Source organism: Spodoptera frugiperda, chromosome 7 (genome assembly GCF_023101765.2).
Source record: "Spodoptera frugiperda isolate SF20-4 chromosome 7, AGI-APGP_CSIRO_Sfru_2.0, whole genome shotgun sequence".
NCBI classification, from domain to species: domain Eukaryota; kingdom Metazoa; phylum Arthropoda; class Insecta; order Lepidoptera; family Noctuidae; genus Spodoptera; species Spodoptera frugiperda.
This window is the reverse complement of record NC_064218.1, coordinates 9,910,596-9,933,247: the sequence shown is the minus strand read 5'-3', so window position 1 is coordinate 9,933,247 and position 22,652 is coordinate 9,910,596. Positions and strand designations below refer to the sequence as shown.

Sequence of the window (22,652 nt, the reverse complement as noted above, 5' to 3'; positions counted from 1 at the left end):
GCTTGGCTCCTATTGGTCATAGCGTGATGTTTTATAGCCTGTAGCCTTCCTCGATAAATGCACTATTCAACATAAAAAGAATTATTCAAATCGGACCAGTAGTTCTGGAGATTAGCGCGTTCAAACAAATAAACAAACAAACTCTTCAGCTTTATTATTAGTATAGATTAATTAAGTAGGTAGATACTTAAGTAAATAATTGGGAATTTCTCAACCTGTAATAGGAATATTTTCCACAAATAGACCATATTGCCCATGGATAGACGGGACACCGGGGCACCTATTTTACTGCCGTACTCAGTCATTTAATGGTTACTTAACCCTGTTCTAAGCAATTGTTTTCTATACAAAATCGTTACTAAGGTACTTATAGTGTAAATAATCGTTAAATGTGTCTGAGTTTGTCAGTTCGATACAGACATTTTGTCAATAACTAATTAAAAAGTTAAACGCCACGGCCTCACAACGTGAAACGGCCCTTGCCTTTTTAAGTGACGTCCCCAGCCCAGAAGCCCAATTACCCCCTTTCACAAACTTCCCAATTCCAGATTCCCCAACAACAATTAAATTCCTAACCCTCAAAAGGCTGGCAACGCATTTGTAATGGCCCTGGTGTTTCAGATGTCCATGGGCGGCTGCGATTGCTTACCTGATGGTAAGCCGGAAAAAGAGCAGACGAATCACCTGATGGTCCGTCTGCTCTTTTTCCGGCTTATACCATAAAAAAATCCCTAGTAAAATGCTCGACTAATTCATGAATAAACGTCATTGACCGATTAAGATCTAACCGTCATACTGAGAATCATTTAATCAGTCCCGAGCAATTGTTTTCGATACAAAGTAATCAATAAATGTCTGGCAATAATATATCCCACCCAAAACATAGATGTGAAAGGCTGCCAAGTTCGATAATATTGGAATGCTTCGCCTATAAAAGAAGTGAGATCTAAATAAGTACCAAGTTCCATACACAGACCTCAGTTAAAAATTATATAACAAGTTGGCAAGTTTTCACACACTTTGTTATAAACCTACTAAACGCAATGAGTCAAGTATATAATTTTCTATTAAAACTTGCCAAGTTATATCATTTTTAACTGAGGTCTGTGTATGGAACTTGGTACTTATTTAGATCTCACTTCTTTTATAGGCGAAGCATTCCAATATTATCGAACTTGGCAGCCTTTCACATTTATGTTTTGGGTGGGATTTCATTTATTTTTGTAAGGTTTATTTTCTTTTTTCTTATTTTACTTTACTTTGACTAAATACAAACCTTCGTAACGAATTTTAGGTCGGTACGACCATTGGAAGATATAGATAATTTTTTTGTTTTAGTTCTTTAGGGGTATGAATTTACACCTTCATTATTTTTAAAACCGACTCACACTTGATATTTTCAGATTTTTTCCAATTTACCCTATGACCTAAAGACCTACCTCCATGCCAAATTTCAAATCAATACGACCATTGGAATTGGTCTAGGTTTTTGATGAGTGAGTCAGTCAGTCGAGTGATAGTCAGTCAGTCAGTCAGTGAGGATAGTAAAAATAGCGATTTTCTGACGTCAATATCTCAAGTGGACCTACAATAGGTACATTAATGAAATTTTGTATTTTAAATAAGTAAGTAGATCTCGATAGATACTAGGTGCATTTCATATGCGCTAGATAAAATAGATTTTGAGTTATAGGTGGGTCGAACTTGGCCCGAAATGGTTCGTGTAATATAACCCACGGCCGGTGTGTCGGTTTTTTGCTCGAACTTGGCGGACACACTGCCGTGTGTCTAGATATTTTTTTAATACTAACTTATCATGATTTGTACATGACATGGCCATTTAAAAAAATGTAGATTCGGGTATTTACCTTCGTCTTTATATGTTAAAATATCATTTCCGTGAAATGAAATGATATTTCATATATTTCAATATATTTCATACTTACAATATTAATACCTGAGTAGGTAGGTCCCTACGTACAATATTAATGACTAATTACTTAGATTAGGATTGCCAGACGGTCGGGAATTGGCGGGATTCCCGGTGCACATTTTATAGGAAACTGCGTTGGAGTTAAAAATTTAACCAAAATTGTTGGTATGTTTTATATTTTCAATTCCATATTTCTCCCGACCAAAGACCTAAAATCCTGAAAAATCTGTTATTGATCCCGATAACAGGAAGAATCGGTATGGCAACCCTAAAGTAGATAGGTATTAGGTACCCACGTACAACAAAAAATGGTTTTAATTGGCAAATATCATCATTTAATTACCATCTACTTTGGCATTCAACAGATGCATAAAAGTGATTTATTTTAAATAAAAACGCATCTCAGAATACCTAGAATTACTATGTAATTATATTTCGTCTGATAGCACCAATCAAACGATTAAAGAGTGACCTCCAATGATATTATAATAGGTTACAATAATTACGATATGCAAAACTTAATATTTTATTTATATGTTGTTGTTAATTCTGTATATTTATATTGTTACTATGTCCTTTTCCATGCCGAGGTCATAGCGACCGGTTGATAGCAATCATTCGATCACTCGAGGATGTAAACATTATTCTTTTTATATGTTAGCAATAAAAAAAGATGTTATGAGTGGATCCTAGTAGTGGATCATACCTACTGTTAGATTAGTATATTTTGCTCATACACATAAAGTCGCGCCTTTTATCCCCGAAGGGGTACGCAAAGGTGCATATTACGGCAAGTAACGCCGCTATACAATGCAATACCCACTTTTCACCATTTGTGTTATCTATATGTGTTATAAGGGGAGAGCCTATTGCCATATACTGGGCACATTTTCAGTCAATAAAACAAAAAAATAATATAATATTACAATATTTTGCACACGTAAGGAAAAATGGATAATCGGATTTTCCATTTTCCGCTCGTATGGAAATCTCCTCTTAGTCTTCTTAGAAACATGTATTTCCTGGGATTTCCCAAGACACATATCATTTCAATTGAAAACCTAAACATACCTATACATGATTATAAATTAGCTAATAAGTAAGGATGATGACGGGGTGTGAAAATTAAAAATCTAATTAAGTTGTCCGTCAGTTAGGTAATGAAAAATATTAGACACATATTTTTTATTTTAACAATATACTTAAACGAAACAAATAACTTTAATACTATATGCCATTGATATATAAAGAATAACTAAAAATAAGTAATTTGAAATAAACTTTTATTTCCCATCTCCCTTACAAGTTTGGTGGAAGGTTCCACGAAAATTCCAATAAGATGGGCGAAAAGTAAATTTTCTAGTCCCCAATAAAATATTTCTTAAAACAGGTCCAGTACGGTAGTTAAACAATCAATACATTAGCTGTTTACGTTCGTGTAATAAGTAGGTTTGCCCAGTAACACAATTCACACCTTGTTTTGTTGTCATTTGCAACCAAACCTGCAGTAAATAACTATAATTGAGTGCAAACAACAGCTCACGTGCTAGTGATGTCATTGTTCTTGTATAAACTATATATTATAATATATAATAGTGGGAGTTCCCAATCGTATGTCAAGCAATCACATATTGTTTGCTTTTGTCCATAAACCCAGGAAACAAACAAACTCCATTTCACAGGAATTTAAATAATTCTGTCTTAAAAATGTTAAGTAAACTACAGCAAAGTTCACAAACAAAAAATTCTTTTGTATAGTTTAGTTTTCAATAATTTACATATACGGTAGCTATCGTGAAGGGGAGAATTTCCTATGTCATCTCCCGCCTTCGACAGTCAAGTTGAATAGGAACCGCCCCGTTCCTAATACGATAACGGTAGGATTTCCGCCCTTCTCAATCTTCCCAACAACCCTTAAATTCCTAACCCCCAAATAGGCCGGCAACACACTTGTAACGACTCTGGTGTTTCAAGTGTCCATGGGCGGCTGCGATTGCTTACCATCAAGTGATCCCTCTGCTCGGTTACCATGATACCATATGATGACCCAAAAACAATGTCACCAGTTCGTAATTATAAATAAAGATATGAATTGAGACCTACATATATTAAAATAATCACGTTACGTAATGTACGATCGAAGCCTTGACAGTGAAAAGGTCATGATGATAATAATTTAAACACAAACAATAAAAAACAGTAACGAGACACGATTTAAGATAAAGTCTCTGGTAAACGGTAGTAGGTACCTATTATTATATTTATATGTATATTATTAGTTTGGTAACTACTTCATCAAAACATTAAACAGATAAAAGATGTATCACACACGTGAAATTATTGTAACACGTGAATGTATCGTGATTCCCTGATCTTGCGATAGTTTTAACAACAATCTGTGAGGATGGCGTATCGCGGGTCCTTTAAAAAGCCACTTTATTTACTGCTACAAACTAATTTATTTAATTTAAATTTTTACAACACAAGAAGAAGAATTTAAGAAGAGATGCGAATTGGATAATGAGATTGAACTGTCCGAGCGGCCACATGTAATAAGTAATTGGTCTTTTACAACATAAGCCGAAACGCGGATGCGTCGGGGGTTTATTGCTAATATCAGCAATTGATAGTAATCATGTTGGTTCATAACAAAACGCAAAATTTAATTTTGTAAAAATATTCAAATAAGTAGGTTCGATTGCGGCGAATAATTTGATTTGATTTGAGAATGAGTTGTACCTACATGCCTTTTGAGCTCACTATCTAATATTTTCAATATTTGATGTTGAAACAATGATGACGACGAGTAAAAATAAATCCAATTATTATAAGATCCACCAAAAACACGAATCATCTTTGACGGATTAGTGAATTAGCATTGATTAGTTTGTATCTATCGTTTCCAGGTTTGGTCACGATGGCGCTGGCGTCGCCTTTTGACGACAGTTTCTTCAACCAACGTAACTATGTAGAAACCCCTCTGGGTAAAAGCATAGATACGGCCACCCTGAAGCTGCTCAAGGTAAAATAATTTCATCATCAATTCATCATCATCATCAGCCTGTTCTCGTCCTATGTCCTATATCTAGCAGTGGACGAGAACATGGTAAAAATATAATTGATTGGTTCAAATATACCTATATTTTTTTATCTCCAAAATCCTATGTAAACGTCTTAGCTTCAAACTGACCCCGACCCAGAAGGATAGGTGAAAAATTCTGTAAAAAAAAAATTGTTTCCATCAATTTACACTGCTGTACCTTCGCCTTACGCTACATTAGTAAAAACAAATTAGCTTTCTGCCCTCTGTGTCTGTATGCTTAGATCTTTAAAATTACGCAACAGATTTTGATAAGATTTTGTTAATAGTGATTCAAGAGTCGAGCAAGGTCAAGAGCAATCATACTAATATTATAAATAAGTAAGTTTGTTTGTCCGTTAATCACGCTGAAACTACTAAACGGATTTTGATGAAATTTAGTATACATACAGGGTATCAGCTGACTTGGGTGATAGGATATTTTTTATCCCACAGGAATGCGGGCGAAGCCGCTGGCAGAAGCTTGTAGTATCTGATGTACAGGTTAATCAGTAAAGGATTTGATACTCACTGCCATACTCAGAGTCATTTAATGGTTACTAAACCCAGTCATTAGCAAATTTTTCGGAACTAAATCATTACTAAGGAATAGTTTAAGTAAATATTAAATGTCTCTTGAATGCGGCAGTTAGACAGGTTTTGTCGTGTAAATATTAAAATGGCTATGGAATACGTTTGCAGGAAGCTTACAACTTGGCAGAGGACAAGAACGTTGTCTCATCTCCCCTCAGTCTCATGATCCTGTTGTCGTTGTACAACTCTGGAGCCGGCGTCCAAACCAAGGAGGAAATCACTCGTTACCTGGGTGGCGCAGACTTTGAGGTTAGTCAGATATTAAAAAATTAGATTACTTAACCGTATATTTGAATAATATTTCTGTATTATTATCATGTTATCGGCTTACTCACGTAATTGTTTGACGAGGAACTCGACTAGTTTCAAGCCATGCTAGAGGCTCGTCAAACAATTACGTGAGTAAGCCGATAACATAATAATTAATTTAGTATGTCTCACGAAAGTTACAATAAAATGATTTCGCAGTTCTCGGCAAATTCACGCCAATTTCTAACTTAAATTACCTATATCATTTGTTAATCGACTTCTAAAAAGGAGGTTCTCAGATTGACCTGTAGTTATGTACATATGTACCTATGTTCATGTGCAATTATCTGAACCGATTTTGATGCGGTTTTCAGTATAGTATTTTTCAGACTAAGGAGAAAGTTTTAGATATATTACCCAACTTGAAAAAATGGACGTTGCCATTTAAAAAAACGTTTTGTTTTATTTCCAGACAGCTTACAAAGATTTAAGTGTGAGGTTTGCCGACTTAAACCCGGAGGCTTTGACTGTCGCCAACAAGGTGTATGTGGCTAGCAAGTACAACCTGAAGGACTCCTTCACCGCAGCAGCTCAGAGCTACCGCAGTGAGGTCGACAAGCTTGATTTCGGTAAAAAAGAGGCCGCTGCTGCAACCATCAACGAATGGGTATGTAAACACATGAATCTATCATCATCATATCAGTCATAAGACGTCCACTGCTAAAACTTCCATATTTTACATGATATGTGGTACTATTCCTACTCATTTGTCGTGGAGGCCCGGAGGTTTTAAACCTACCAACAGCAAATACCAATGTGACTTTCCGAGTTATATGTACTTTCCATGATCATTTAGATACCACTGACACACGGTGAAGGAAAACCCGAGGAAACCTGAGACAATTTCTAATTCCAAGTTTGAAATCAACAACCCGCATGAAGCAAACCTCGTGATTAAAGCACAAACCTCCGTGCGAGAATAGGCCTTTGGTCAGCAGTGACCACTTATAAGCTGTTAATGATTATTCCCACCCCTTTTAAAATCTCGTGTCTGATATTATAAGCTTTATTTCGATGTTCTCAGGCGAACGAGAAGACTAAGGGCAACATCAAGGATCCCGTCAAGCCCAGCATGCTGAGTGAGGATGTGGCCGCTGCTCTATTCAACGTTATTTATTTCAAGGTCAGTGTGTTCATCCTGATACATCACTCAAAGTAATCCAATCAAAATTTTGTATTGTCGTTTGAATTTTATATTAGTTAATTCCAAAAACACCATAGTATTTAAGCGTGGGAGAGCCATGCTTCGGCACGAATGGGCCTTAACCGGAGTGATACCACCGCCTCACAAAAAACCGACATTAAACAACGCTTGGGTTATGTTTCCGGTGACTCCCAATCTTCCCAATCCCCGATTCGGAACTACCCTTTAATTCCTAACCCCCAAAAGGCCGGCAACACACTTGTTTTGAGCGGACATAATACGTCAGATAATCCGTTCAGCAACTTCATAAAAAATCATAATTCTCTAACCTCATCTTTTCCAATTTTCAGGGTCACTGGCATGTACCATTCAAAGCTGAGGACACAGAAGAAAAAGATTTCCACGTCACTAAGGAACAAGTAGTAAAGAAACCAACTATGCGCTTGACACAGTCTTTGTTCTACGCTGAGAGCCCTGAACTCGGTGCTAGGGTAAGTAATACATTCACTACCTGATGCAGAACAGAACAGAACAGAGAATTTGGCTTCACCAGTTCTCTATCGACGATCTCCTATAGTCGATGACGACTTAAAAATTTGCTTAATTTTTACAATTTCCAACTTTATTCCATAATTACCTATCGCAAAATAAGATGGCAGAACACGCTCTTTTTTATATTTTGATGGGTCGACGTTTGACCACTATCTCGCCATGTGGTAAGTGATGATGCAGTCTACAATGGAGCACGTTTGCCAATGAGCAACCTAATTACTCGAGCCTTGAAGACACCCAGGTTATACCCTTCAGGAAACACAGGCTCCGGCAAAGAGTTCCACTCCTTAGCTGTTCGCACAAGGTAGTTTGAAGCGAAGCGCTTCGTGCGAGTGGGTGGGACATCTATCATGAAACGGTGGTACTTCGCCGATTCTCTGCAATATTTGATTAATATAGCAATATGTTCACCTAGTTATCAATTCACATGTCACTTTATAAATATTATTGCAGTTAGTCGAATTGCCGTACAAAGAAAGAGGATTCCGCATGGTCATTGTGCTCCCGAACGAAATTGACGGTCTACCTTCAGTGCTCGAGAAAGCTGCAGAAAAGGGACTTCTTGATGAAGTGTTCAAACTACAACCCGCTGGCAGCGATGTCGAGTTGGAGTTGCCTAAATTTGATATCAAGAGCAAGCTGGACTTCAACGAAATCTTACCAAAGGTATGCTTAGGTTTCTATGAAGCTATGATCTTGTATCATGTTTCTTATTATTTAGCTGCTTGCATGCAGTGCCGGATAAAGCCAATGCGGGGCCCGTAGCAAATGTGAACCCTTCAGTTATATCGTGTATTCAAATTTAGGATGTAAACCGGTGATTATAAGGCTTTTTGTGAAATTTATTTATAGGTACTTACATAGATTATTTAAGCATTTCTGGAAAAATGTGCATGATTATTTTTTACTTTGACTTTTATTTGGATACAAGACCCTCTAAAGCGCGGGACCCGTAGCATTTGCTGCCTCGTCCTATATATATGGCTAATCCGGCACTTTAAACAATGACCTATTATAATATGATCACTATATTCTTATTAACAGCTCGGAATATCCAAACTGTTTGAGGAGCCCGCGTTAGGTGTTGTTCAGGACCAGTCAGTGGTCGTGTCCAAGGCATTCCAAGAAGCTTTCATCAAGGTTGATGAGGAAGGAGCTACCGCTGGAGCATTCACAGGTTAGTTAACATTTCAATTCCATATATAGGGTGACTGGTAATTAGTGTACGATATTTAAACACGTGATTTTACTCATGATTACAAACAACTTTCCCAAAGAAACTTTTTCTGTATAAGTACTCATTAGTTTAAATTATCATTTATTTATTTCTTATACTTGTTAATTACATTTTTAAATATTAAATTAAAAAGAAAAATAAAACATTTAAAAATATAAAAAGCAGTAACCCACCAGTAACGGGATAAATCCAAGCTACCGGTGGTCAGGGCTCAAGAGATTAGTTTTACAATTGTGTCTAAAATACCTATTTCTACATCAGGCTCTTGATCCAACAGTAGTTATAGTTATCCATTAGTATAAGTACTCATTAGTTTTATCAAAATAACAAAACAACAAAAAATCGTGCGCACGTGCTTTCACATCGGAAGACTAGTAGGTATTTTGGAACTTTATGCGCGCGTGCTAATGTAACTTTGTAATTACGAGTACAATCACCTGTTTAAATATCCTTCACTAGTTACCAGTCACCCTATATTATATGGATGAAACCAAATATTACCAACTGGCACTGAAGTGGCCTTAAACTTACTGGTTTTTGAACAAAATGAAAAAGTAGAGTCTTGATTTCAATCTTTGAAAGACTAAGTCATAATTATCTTAAAAAAAAAAATTATTTTACTCATCCCAATAATGACAATGTGATCATCTAGGCTGTAATTGATAATTACGGGATAGCCTAGTAGATGATTGACAGTGCCGGCGTTAGGGGGCGTGATGGGGCGATGGCCCAGGGCGACAAATTCTGGGGGGCGCCAAAAACATTAAAAACTACTACTAACACTTGATATTGCTTCCCTCAAGTGGGCGCCACAATATTTTCGCCCAGGGTGTCAGTGGCCCCTACGCCGGCACTGATGATTGAAGTAAAGAGATGATTAATGTTTAATAACTGGGGGAAAACAATTGAGTGTCGCTGCAAAAAAAGATTTAACACAACGACATTGATGTTTAAAGAGTTTTCCATTACATAATGTAGGTACTTATAATAATGATGACTGCGCATGCGGTATATCATTGTATATTATGAGTACAAAACAAATTGTCCAGTCGCTAACAGTTGTGGGACATTTGTGTTGATATTGATGTCCTAAATATGGTGTAGGAGCAATTATTGTTGCGTTGCGAAACTTGTGGGTTCGACTCCCGCACGGAACGACTCTTTCTGTGATCCACAAATTGCTGTTCCGGGTTTGGGTGTGAAATTCTATATAAATTCTGTTTTTAAACATACTCACAACCCCGGAAAATCCCTAGCGTGAAGCAAAGTTTTTTTGAAAATATATAAAACAAAAATACATAATGTTTTTTCCACAGGCCTTACTATAATGCCAATATCTTTAAATTTAACACCACCACGTCGCATCCCGTTTAAAGTAGACCATCCATTCTTGTATTTGGTACTCCACGAAGACCAAATTCTTTTCGCGGGCACATACGTTAGTAAGGTAAACATACAGAGATGAATTACATGGATGCTTCTTATGCTGTTTGCATCCTAACCAACCAATCTAATGGTTTCCTTTGATTCTTCATCGTTAGTACTCATAAAAACGTGCTTGGTGATATTTCTGTATATATTTGCTTACTTATTTATTGTAAGTTTCAAATTTTAAATCGTCGTTGAATATAATCCCCTCTTGGTATATTCTGTATGTAGATAAAATCTTTCTCTTCCTTTATTAAAATCCTAATATTATTTAACCCTTCAAGTGTCAAATCCACAGCACATCTGCATCGTTAACGAACGATTTGCTTACGACACTTATATATATACCGGCAGTTAAGGACTAGAAAAATACCTAGTGTGGACCTAAACAAGCCTGTACAACAATTATACAGCTACCTACACAAATGGTAGATTAATATTTTTCGTGGTGTAAATCCCAAAGCTTTTTTCTATAAAACTACAAGTTCTGTAAACTACAGAACAGTCAACTGCAGTCCTAAATAAACTCCTAAATACACAAAATACATATACGGGAATTTGGCAGACAAATTTTATTAAAATATCGAATGTAAACTTGCTACGAATCTCTATACCGCCTGTTTTTTTTATCACCGGCCATGTTTTTCTGAGAGTTAGGTTTAATTCAAACATTCCATTTTTAAACATGTAATAATGAGAAACAACGGCTTTTAGAAATTAAAGTCATTTTGATATATTTTTTTTTGCTTTTTAATTTAAAAAACGGAATGATTGAATAATGCCTAACCTTAAAAAAATTATACGAAAGTCGCAAATTAAAACTAATTTGAGTATATTGATTACGATCCACAGGATTGATAGTGGTTTTCACGTCTTCAATTTCTGTGCCACCAAAACCAATTAAGTTCATAGTCGATCGTCCATTCTTGTATACGATTCTATTTGAAGACAAAATTCTGTTCACTGGAACTTACACCAAATAAAGAAACAGTTAAAAAACACATAAAGGTACTGCAGTATTTTAGAATGCAATTTTCGTTTTGCTTGCACTGTGCATAAGGCCCCGTCATGCATTCATCTCCATTTGCTTGCTCTTAATATCTGAGTGTGTATTATGCCTAAGGAAAACTAGGCAACTGCATAGAAAACATATGGCTTTTAATTAAATGCTTGCCTTTTTTTCCAATGACTTCGCCTTGGGCGAGGCGAGAGGGAGTGTCAAACTCTTACTGACTAAAAACCACCCCGTTCCTACTCCTGCTTTTCAAGCCGGAACCCCAGTAAACCCGTTAGGTAGACCGCAGTACAGATATTAGATGCTTGCGTAGGGCGTTCTCTAGATTTAATACGCCGTTCGTCTGTGGATTATTATCGGGACCGTCAGGTCGTCATCGGTTATAAGTAAGTATAGGTCATTTTGTACTGCATCCCCTACGATGATAAAAATATTTTCACCGGTACCTACATACGTGATGAAGTTTATTACTTTTATAAATACTCCATTTATTTGAAGGGATTTTATATCACCACAAAGAACTTATACAGAATGTTTATCTAGTTAGCAAACTACTTAGGTATATGCCCCTACTACTAATACTTATTGACTCAAAGAACAGAAGGATCAAAGCAACAGCTACGTTGTTGCAAGCCCTCACTGCAAACCCAAATGAATACTGCATTTCTTCACAAATTCTAAGCCAATTGCACCTAGGACTTTGCTATTGTGCAAAGGGCAGGATAATTAATTTATTAGACCAGTCATAAGAATGTATGTGCCCTTAAAACTGAATTTAATTCTCTCTGATTTGTTTGTGTCTCGTTGGGTTTCTGTATAATAGACTAAATAATTGTAATAGCTATATAGAATGTAATGTGTATATTTGTTTTGTCATTTGCAGCGGTTATACTAGTAGAGACACTATCTTTGCTCCCCCCACAAACGATCAAGTTTACAGTGGACCGTCCGTTTTTATATACGATTATGTTTGAAGACAAAATTCTTTTTGTTGGCACATACACAAAATGAGGTACCACAGATATTTTTGCTTTCAAATTTAATGCAGCATGCCTGCATGTCATGGGTTTTAACAATACTGTTTCTTTTTTCAAATTTCCTTACAAATTCCATTTCTTTCTTTCACTATTTGGTTTCTTCTCATTATGGAATTAAGTACCTATGTAAAAAAAATATTCATCACAATGTAAATGCTAAACTCTTTCCTTCTTCTTAATCTTCCGATTGGTGACTGGTTAAAAACTTTCTTCTGCTATATTTTTAAAGCTATAGCTTTTAACATCATGTTAATTTTCGAAATAGATGTCCATCTATCTTTAACCCAAAAAATAAATTAATTTAATTCTTTTACTTAAATATTGGCGTTTTTTAGTCGAATCGCAACAATAGAATCGCTTCTATGATCAGTCGAGCAAATTTTCTTTCCTTTCTAAAATATGTTAACAAAAAAATGCTAACTAAAAAAATATCATAATAGCTAAGTGCCTATTCTTCTTATGTTCTTTCAAAACAAACAAAATCGTATATTATGTTACGAAAATATCTAGATAATCTTTGATATGTCCAGAAAAGGTAGCAGCTGCCCCACATCGTATATAGGGATTTTTCTTTCTCCTCGGAATGTCCAAGCTAATGATTTTTTTGCGATGATCTCCCCTAACTACAAAAAAAGGGTATAATCAAATTCTTTCGTGATTGTCCACACGTACCTAATGCCTATGGGATTAGTACAAAGACTACTTTATAATGTAGGTAGTTAATTTACTTATCGTTTTTACGATATTATTACAACTAAAGGCTTAGTACGAGTTTGTTTAACGTTTAACGAAATCGATACGAGATCGCGTTCGGAGCTCTAATTCGTTGGTTTATTCGAGCCAGCTAATCAGAGCGCCGAACGCGCTTTCATTTTGATTACTTTAAATATGAAGCAAATTCGTACTAAGGATGCTGAACTGATTTTCAAATTTCCACCCGACACCAAAGCAGACTTACTTGTACCTATTATGTTATTCTCTTCAACATGGTTAATTGTTTTTGTTTACAGCGCTAATACTGCAAGACAGATTAGTAATATTCGCACGAAACCCAGTCAAATTTACAGTGGACCGTCCATTCTTATATGCTATTCTGTATGAAGATAAAATTTTGTTCACTGGCACCTATACGAAATAAGGTGACTACCTACACTATTCACGATTCTGGTATTTTTTGCTTTATTCCAATTGAATTCAATGTCAAAGTGAATGCAGCATGTAATGGTTTCTGTGGACCTAACAATGCAGGTTCCTAAGTGGATTTTTTTGCAAATAATCACAACATTAACTTAAACATCAGATTTAATGTATTTTATTTACTCTTTATTTGGTGCTAAAGGGAAATTAACTCGTTAACGTTAGTGGAGGATTTGCTTTCAACAGTTTTTTGATGGCGGTTAAAGGCTTAATGGACAATATGTATAGTATCCAAATCATATCTGTCTGCTATATTATATCTTATAATAATAATTATTTTTCATTAGCTGACCCGGTCCAAACATTTTACTCAGCTTTTAAACCTTCCATGGACTTCCACAAATAATTCAAGACCAATTTTAGCCAAATCGATCCAGCCGTTTTCGAGTTTTAGCGAGACTAACGAACAGCAATTGATTTTTATATATAAAGATAAAGATAATATAGGTTATTGAACAGTATGGAAACTTGATTTTGGAATGGGGAATCACATAATATATTACACATCAACTCATAAATTTTAATCAATGACTATGAAAGTATCCAAAAATTTCGATAAAAGGCAAAATATACACTTAAACAACTTTTTGGATTTCCTTCGAATCTACTTTAACATTCCATTTCGAAAAAATCCCATAAGTGATTTTAAGAAAACAACTATGAATGATTTAATATTAGACAGAATCCTTTATTCCACAGCATTGATTGTACCACCACCTACACAATTCATGGTTGACCATCCATTTCTGTATCTCATTCTACATGAAGATATTATTATATACTATTCACTGGCATTTACAGACAATGAGGTACATTTAGGTACATTTTTACATTTAATTTGGTAACATTATGGACTCTAGCATCAATTATGGACTTTCTGGTTTCTCTTTTCTATCTACTCGCTTCTTCTATTAACCATATTCTAATATCCATGTATCAGGTTCTCAACAGTAGATACCTACGTCGTCAATTGTTTTGAAAATTCAGTCGTCAATTTTAAGTGTGGAAGAGCCATGTTTCGGTACGAATGGGCCGGCTCGACCGGAGTGATACCACGGCCTCACAGAAATCCAACGTGAAACAATGCTTGCGTTGTGTTTCGTTGTGTGAGTGAGGTTAGCGGAGGTTCCCAATTTTCCCAATCCCCGACAACTTTTAAATTCCTAACCACCAAAAGGCTGGCAACGCATTTATAACGTTTCGGGTGTTAATGGGCGGCGACGATTGCTTGCCATCAAGTGTTTTTTTTTAAATATGAATGTCTTTTATATCATTATGATGTTCCACAGCATTGTTATTAAATGTAACATCAGTAGCATTCCAACCAGAGAGAACCAAGTTTATAGTAGACCGCCCATTTTTATATGCAATCCTCTACGAAGACAAAACACTTTTTTCTGGCACTTACACACATTAAAGGTAGTTATCAAGTCTTGTTATTACCAAATATCATTCCGGTGTTGGAACATTCAAGCTTTTCTCTTCTTTGCGCTTTTTAATCAATTCTACTCAGTGGTTTTAACGTTCTCTAAAATGATGCTAGGTTATTCAAGACCAATTGGATTTGAATATTTGGTCATGATGGGAATAAGTGACAAGATTGAATCAATAAGATGGGATTAGGGAAAACGACTTAGTAATATTACTAACACAGTAAGAGGCGCCCTCTGTACACGTAGTTAAGAACTAGCAGATCTCATAAAAACCTCATTCGTGTGAGGAATCTATATTATCTACCTACTATTTTACTGCAGTAGCTGATTATTAGATCAGTAACTGTAGTAATGTAAACACATTTTGTGGGAACAATACAAAACCAAACCCTACTTTTCCGTACACCGTTCCCACAAATATGTCCTCACAAATTTTGAACGTAGGTATACGTTTCTTTCTTTTCCTCTAATTATTTCTTCTGATTTATTTCGTTGAGGGATCCAAAACTTCTTCAGTTGTTTTCATGGTTGTATCTACTGTGTAGCGGGCTTGTCCCAAAAAATAGGCAAGAACATTGAAGAACACTGAGAATGGCTAACTCTCTCTCAGGATCTAATTATAAAGGTCCATAGTCAGTACCCTTAGTACGAGTTTACTTTACGTTTAAAATTATCGAAACGAGACCGCATTCGGTGCTCTGATTGGCCGGCCCGAATAAACCAACCAATCAGACGACCGAACGCGGTCTCATTTCGATAAACGTAAAAGCAAACTCGTACTGGGGGTAGGTAACGTAAAACAACGTGTCCATTAAATATGTTGCCCTTTACAGGACTAATTGCTTTTGGAGCATCTCTAAATTACGAACCACCTCCACCGCCGAAGTTCATTGTAGACCATCCATTCCTATACATGATCCTTAACGAAGACAAAATTATTTTTGCTGGCACCTATACGCATTGAGGTAGATATATTAAAAACAAATTTTTGAAAGGCAACGGGTAACATAAGGGTTTGGTCTTGTGAATAACATTGTATGTTTCATTCTCATCGTTTTTCTAACTTGACTGTTGTACCTTTGGTATTTTTAATCACGTAGTTTAAACGTATTCTAGCTTAACAACTCTTGGGTTATAAAGTGACTTCTCAAGAATTGTCGTTTGTTGAAATATGATAGGTAGAAAAAGGGACTATGACAAATTGTTATATATATGTAGTTAGGTATGTTTGCACTGCAAAGCATGGAAACTTTTAAATGTATTGGGTAGGTAGGTACAAACAGAGGCTCCCCAAACCGTCTCCAGAGCCCCAGCAAACCAATTGTCAAACATATTTTGTCGGAACAATACAAAATCAAACCCTACTTTTCCATAATCCGTTCCCACAAATATGTCGTTAACAATTTTAAACGGTCATATGTAGTCGCGACAAGTACGTTCTTTTCTTCTCCTCTAATTATTTCTTCTGATTTATTTCGTTACAGGATCCAAAACTTCTTCAGTTGTTTTCATGGTTGTGTCTACTGTTGATCCTAGCTTACAGGAGTTGCAGCAGTTTGGGAGGTTGTAGCGGGCTTGTCCCAAAAAAATTAGGCAAGAACACTGAGAATGGCTAACTCTCTCTCAGGATCTAATTATAAAGGTCCATAGTCTGTACCCTTAGTATGAGTTTGATTAATGTTTAGACCGCGTTCGGTGCTCCGATTGGTTGGTTTATTTTTGCGGGCCAATCAGAGTATCGAACGCGGTCTCGTGTCTATTACATTAAACATAAAGCAAACTCGTACTAAGGCTACAGGTCCTACAACGTTTCCATTAAATATCTTGCCCTTCACAGGATTTGTCGGTGTTGGAGCATCTCTAAATTACGAACCACCTCCACCGCCAAAGTTCATTGCCGACCATCCATTCCTATACATGATCCTTAACGAAGACAAAATTATTTTTGCTGGCACTTATACGCATTGAGGTAGATATATTAAAAACAAATTTTTGAAAGGCAACGGTTAACATAAGGGTGTGGTCTTGTGAATAACATTTTATGTTTCATTCTCATCGTTTTCCTAACTTGACTGTTGCACCTTTGGCATTTCTAATCACGTAGTTTAAATGTATTCTGGCTTAACAACTCTTGGGTTATAAAGTGACTTCTCAAAAATTGTCGTTTGTAGAAATCTGATATGTAGAAAAAAGGACTACGATATATAGGTATGTTTACACTGCAAAGCGTAGAAAGTTTTAAAGCGTAGCTAAACTGTTAGGTAGGTTGGTAGAAATTGACGCTCCCCAAACCGTCCCCAGAGCTTCAGTAAACCGTCAGGTCTTCCGCGGCTCCGTATCGGGGAGCAGCTCCATTGGACCCCAACTGGTGGTGAGTTGTGGTCTAATGACCCTTTGAAGCACGCGAGAAAAGCGACGCGCCGTACGCTCGGATCTGGTTCTGATCTTGCGGTGAGCTATCCTTGCTCGCCGTCAAAATCGTCTAGTTGGATCCTTCGGAATCAGTATAAAGTAAAACCATTTAGTTAATAACCATCACTTTTAATTACAGGATTAATTGTGAACAAAAAGTCTGGAAGTATAAGACTACGACTGATGCAGTTTAAAGTTGATCGCCCATTCTTATATTCCATTATTTATGAGGATAAAGTAATTTTTGTCGGAACTTACACACACTGAGGTGATTTAATTGTATATGGCTCCATTTCCTAACACATGCCGAGCTGGTGCCCATTTCAACACAAACTTGAGACATGAAGCTAAATTTATATAACTTACAGGGTATTTTAAATTAACCAAAAACCCTATCGTACTGCACTAATTGCATCACAAACTTAAACATATTTTTCTATGACTTCAAAATTCATCAGATTGATGGTCAATCATCTCCATTCTAAGTACCCGATAAACTTATGTGACATATAGTTCATACAAATTACGTTTTTAATCTTCAGACAAATTACGTTTTCTGTATCTGATACATCTCAGCTATCAAATAGGCCCTTAATGTAAGACAATATCTTTTAAGTATTCAATTTCATTTGTCTATTGTGATATTCCATCTACTATATTTTATTTACTTTTAGCTTCTTTCGAAGTATCTGTTCGTAATTATAACTGTTACTTTCGTTTATATCTATTTTCTCTCTCTATCTCTATTATCTCATATCTCTCATCTATATAAAGGCTGGAATAATAGATGTCATAATTTCTAGCTGTGCAAATAAATACAGGAGCTTAAATGGTATAATATTCATTCAAGCTATTCCATTTTCCAATTACTCTACCTATTTATCTATAAGGGATCGGTGTATAAGCTTAGTTTTTTAAAATACTATTAAGAAAGAAAATCTTTTTAAAAATGGTATAGTCCCGAATCATAACTATCCTTGTTCGTCAAAGTAGGAGGAATACTTATAATTTTAAATGATTGTATATAGGATATGTATGTATAGGTAACAGCTATGGCTAGCAATATTTTAATTATGACGATCAATGCCAACTAATTAGGGTGTATCAATTTTCCCAAAAAAAAATCAGTAGTACTAAGGTGGTAATCGTCGTGTCAACATTTGACATCAACTACTGTTTACTCCAACGTTCGATATAATTGTACCAGCACAATTTGATCCCTATTACATTTATTGCCGTTCACAGGACTAGTAGCTCGTGGATTATCTTCAAGCTACAAACCACCTCCACCGCCGAAGTTCATTGTAGACCATCCATTCCTATACATGATCCTTAACGAAGACAAAATTATTTTTGCTGGCACCTATACGAATTGAGGTAGATACCTTAAAATCTTATTTTGAAAATCAACGGCTTACATGAAGGTGGCTTTGGAATAACCTCATATTATGAATCATTTTCATTGTTTTCATAACTTGATGTGTGTTGTTTTTTGGAGGTTCCAAAGGCAACAAAAGTCTGTCTATGGCATCATAGCTTCCAAACGGATGAAGCGATTTCAATTTTAATTTATAAGTGTGGGAGTCCCATGCTTCGGCACGAATCGGCCGGTTTCACAGCCTCATAGAAAAAAGTGAAACAACGCTTGCTTTGGGTTTCGTCGTGTGAATGAGGTTATCAGAGGCCCAATTACTCACCTCCCGAATCATTCCCTCGGAATCTCCGAATCTCTCACAGTCCTTAAATTCCTAACCCCCAAAAGGCCGGCAACGCACTTGTAACGCTTCTGGTGTTTCGGTTGTCCATGGGCGGCGCCGATTGCTTACCATCAGGTGATTCGTCGGCTTGTTTACCGGCTTATCCCTTAAAAAGGGGGCACCAAATTGCCAAGGGTTCATTATCGAATCGAATCATTTAGGAAAAGGGGACTATATCAGAGTGTTCTACATTATCAAGTAGAGAAATGTAAAAATCGTTTAGTTCTGCACAACAGCTATTTTTGTCCGTCAGGGTCTAAATCCTCCACAGACTTTTGTTAGGTAATTTGATGTTCAAATTAAAATAACTTGGAAAAGTCAAGTCCGACGGCCCAGGGCGACAAATTAGCCGCCGCCGATCCGCAAAAAACTAACACTTGATATTGCTTCCTTAAGTGGGCGCCATAATATTTTCGCCCGGGGTAAGTGTACACCGGCACTGAACGTAAATCTAAAGTAGGCAAATAAACATCGCCAAAATTCTTATCAATAGAGCCAATAGATAGTAGACAAGGAGTCACAAAAACCTGATTCAATTTAAACCCAGCATTAAAAAATTTGTAATTCACAGGATTTTATGCCGTGCCTCCATCTTTGGATTTTCTGCCACCAGCATCACTGAAGTTTACAGTTGATCATCCATTCTTATATTTGATCATATATGAGGACAAAATACTTTTTGCTGGCACTTTCGCAAAATAAGGTGATTTATAGGCACATAGAATGTATTAGCCGATCCATTTCTCCGCCACCATTCCATTGGATAGTTAGTTCAGAACCCTTAGTACGAGTTTATTTTATGTTTAAAGTTATCCGCGTTCGGTGCTCTGATTGGTTGGTTTATTTGAGCCAGCGAATCAGAGTTCTCTCGTTTTGATTACTTGAAATCTAAAGCAAACTCGTACTAAGGGTACAGAATACAAGTCAACTAGCAACTCCATGATTAAATTAGTTACTTACCTACATAACTTTACGAGTAGGTACCTAGATACAGAGCATAAATGTAGATACATATGTAGGCACAGCGGTTCTTGCGCGAAGTACCTAGGTTAGTCATAGGGTAAGATTGACGAAACGATACCTAATTTTGTGGGATAATTTGCAGAATTTTAAAATTAACTGTTTTTAAATCTGGAGACGAGCGACTTACTTTAATTTAAACAATACACCATCGAGTGCCACTGTGTTTCCTAATCTTCCAGTTAAATCGGTAAATTAAAATAAAGGCTTTTAGTAATATCAATCACTTTCAATTACAGGATTCGTTATTCACACCATGTCGTTACATTCAGAACCACGACTGATGCAGTTTAAAGTTGACCGTCCATTCTTATATTCCATTCTTTATGAGGATAAAGTAATTTTTGTTGGAACTTACACACACTGAGGTGATTTAATTGATTACTCTGTGCTTTATGTTGTGAATGTGAAATCAATGATGTTTAAAAGCTTACAGCCTTGTTATATAATGTATTGGGCTAATTTCACCAGTAGCGTTTACCTACTTACCGTGGTTGTCATCAGCTTTAAAGTGGGTTCAAATAGGTGTAAAGGCTGCATCCAGAGAACGATTTTTAATCTGTACCTCTGATTGGTTGGTTTATGCGACGAAGAATCAGCTTTCGTTTCGATAATATTAAACGTAAAGCAAACTCATATTAAGGGTGCAGCTTGGACAAAATTCGCTAGTATTGTATAATGTCTGCAGAGGGTTACTGTCCAGTAAAAGTTTGTGTCACTAGTTTGGAAGATATATTCTTACTATCTATCCTAGGACTTATAACAACGGCAGAAATATCTTCAGATGTTTTTCGTCGTTCCGCTTTATTTTTGTCGCAGTTTTAATGTGCTTTAATGTCATCAACGTCACGCGATACATGTGCTATGGTGAATAATATATCCCTTGTTTTGTTAGTAGGTAGGTAACTAGGTACCTGTCTGTGTAAGTCAGAAATATATACGTAGGGAATTGAGAGAATTAGGCGTGAATAGATTTTGGTAGGAGTAGGATAGATCAGGTAGGCCGTGTGCTTTTTTGCCACCGTCGTGGTATAGAAAAAAGATCAAGAAATATAGAATTTAAACCGCAGAACTTTTTTCGAAGCCATTTCTTTTATAAGTGAACCACAATTCGTTAAGGAGTTAAATAGGATGAAGAGAAGTAGGGACTTACTACCCGATTTAGTTTCTTACATTTTTCGGGGATAAAATATTTTTTGTTGGGACTGAGATCTATGTATATTCTATGAGGTGGTGGTACCTTTTGTATATGTACTTATTTTTGTAGATTCGTCGTTACCTATTTTAATTAAATTAATCTTATGTTCTGCACTTTCCACTGTATTTTATGTACTTTTAGCTTCCATCTGAACTATCTGTTTGTAGTGTTACTTACTATTAGGTAGATACTGTTATTTTCTTCTCGTTTATCGTTCTTATATGTATCTCTATTCTCTATATCATAACCATTTCTCATTCGTATATGTCTGGTTCGAGAGGCGAGTCTTGTGAAAATACTAATGTTGGTTCTGGTTCCATTACATAACCCCTGATGAATAAACTATTCTGTATGACTTTTAGATACATTAAAAACTGAAATGATAGATGTCATCATTTCTAGCTGTACAAATAAATTCAGTAGCTTAAACGGTATTCGAAATAGTTTATTTATACGGGGTATGTGTGCACTTTGCTTTTAAAATGCTTTTGGTGAATGTTTGCATTATTTTATAAAATGCTTTGCTGCTATTAATATAATTTTCTTTGAAATGAGCTGCTTTAAATCGGGGAAGGAGAAGTATTTGTATCTGAAAGCGAAATCCTTTACATTTGAATACAAATGTTAGTGAAGATTTTTATTTTTGCAATGAGTAGATGGCGCTGTTGAGGTATACAGTCCTTCTAGTCTTAGCAATTAACTAACGACTGTTGACAACTCAAGGGACTTTTAAACTTTAATAGTTAAAAGCTTTAATAGTTAAAGCCTTCAAAAGCGAAAACAGTCTTATACCTATGTATTTAAAATTATAAATTGTACTTACTTGACTATCAGTTCTTTTGCCAAGTTTAGCCCGATCAAAATAGACGAAATAACTTAAGTCGTAGTCGCTAATTATCGAATGCTTTCTGATTTATCTCAGTATCAAATACTTCTGCATGATTATAGATTGGGATAAGGGTGCTAATATTTGAAAAGGTTTCATAAACATAACCATTTCATTTCTTTCTTGGGTCTTGGGCTTTGCGGACAAATAACATATTCTTTTATAAAGATAAGAACAATTAATTAACATATTTATTAACATTTCAGGTTTGACTTGAAGAAAACTTAATTTCCATCAAAGATACCAACGCCTAAAGAATTTAAAGTGGACCATCCATTCCTATATGTGATTCTATTCAAGGACAATATTCTGTTTGCAAGCGCATATGGCTAGTAAACTGAATTGAAAATTTAAAGTCAATTGTTTTGTAAATCTTGTTATTTTTGTGCCATCATACCGATCAAACTATGTATTACAAACC

General features: G+C 35.9%; 1 protein-coding gene across 14 annotated transcripts in view; it reads left to right on the top strand.

The window, feature by feature from the left end:
• Window positions 1–22,652, top strand: part of LOC118265780 (antichymotrypsin-1) — a 25,403-nt gene extending 2,751 nt beyond the window's left edge. Inside the window, exons 2-11 of one of the 14 annotated variants that reach the window (XR_007705499.1) lie at window positions 4,840–4,955; window positions 5,715–5,855; window positions 6,328–6,522; window positions 6,940–7,038; window positions 7,410–7,550; window positions 8,065–8,277; window positions 8,656–8,788; window positions 19,699–19,830; window positions 20,387–20,515; window positions 22,438–22,495. Coding sequence is in view for 10 of the 14 variants with exons in the window: in XM_035578945.2 (XP_035434838.2) it covers window positions 4,840–4,955; window positions 5,715–5,855; window positions 6,328–6,522; window positions 6,940–7,038; window positions 7,410–7,550; window positions 8,065–8,277; window positions 8,656–8,788; window positions 10,165–10,295; window positions 22,438–22,443 (1,175 nt within the window). In the remaining 4 variants the exon portion in view is untranslated. Of the gene's footprint in view, window positions 1–4,839; window positions 4,956–5,714; window positions 5,856–6,327; window positions 6,523–6,939; window positions 7,039–7,409; window positions 7,551–8,064; window positions 8,278–8,655; window positions 8,789–10,164; window positions 10,296–11,128; window positions 11,285–12,174; window positions 12,304–13,338; window positions 13,468–15,791; window positions 15,924–16,795; window positions 16,928–17,509; window positions 17,639–18,615; window positions 18,748–19,698; window positions 19,831–20,386; window positions 20,516–22,437 lie in introns of all 14 variants that reach the window. The other 13 variants (XR_007705498.1, XR_007705500.1, XR_007705497.1 and 10 more) reach the window with 13 other exon arrangements.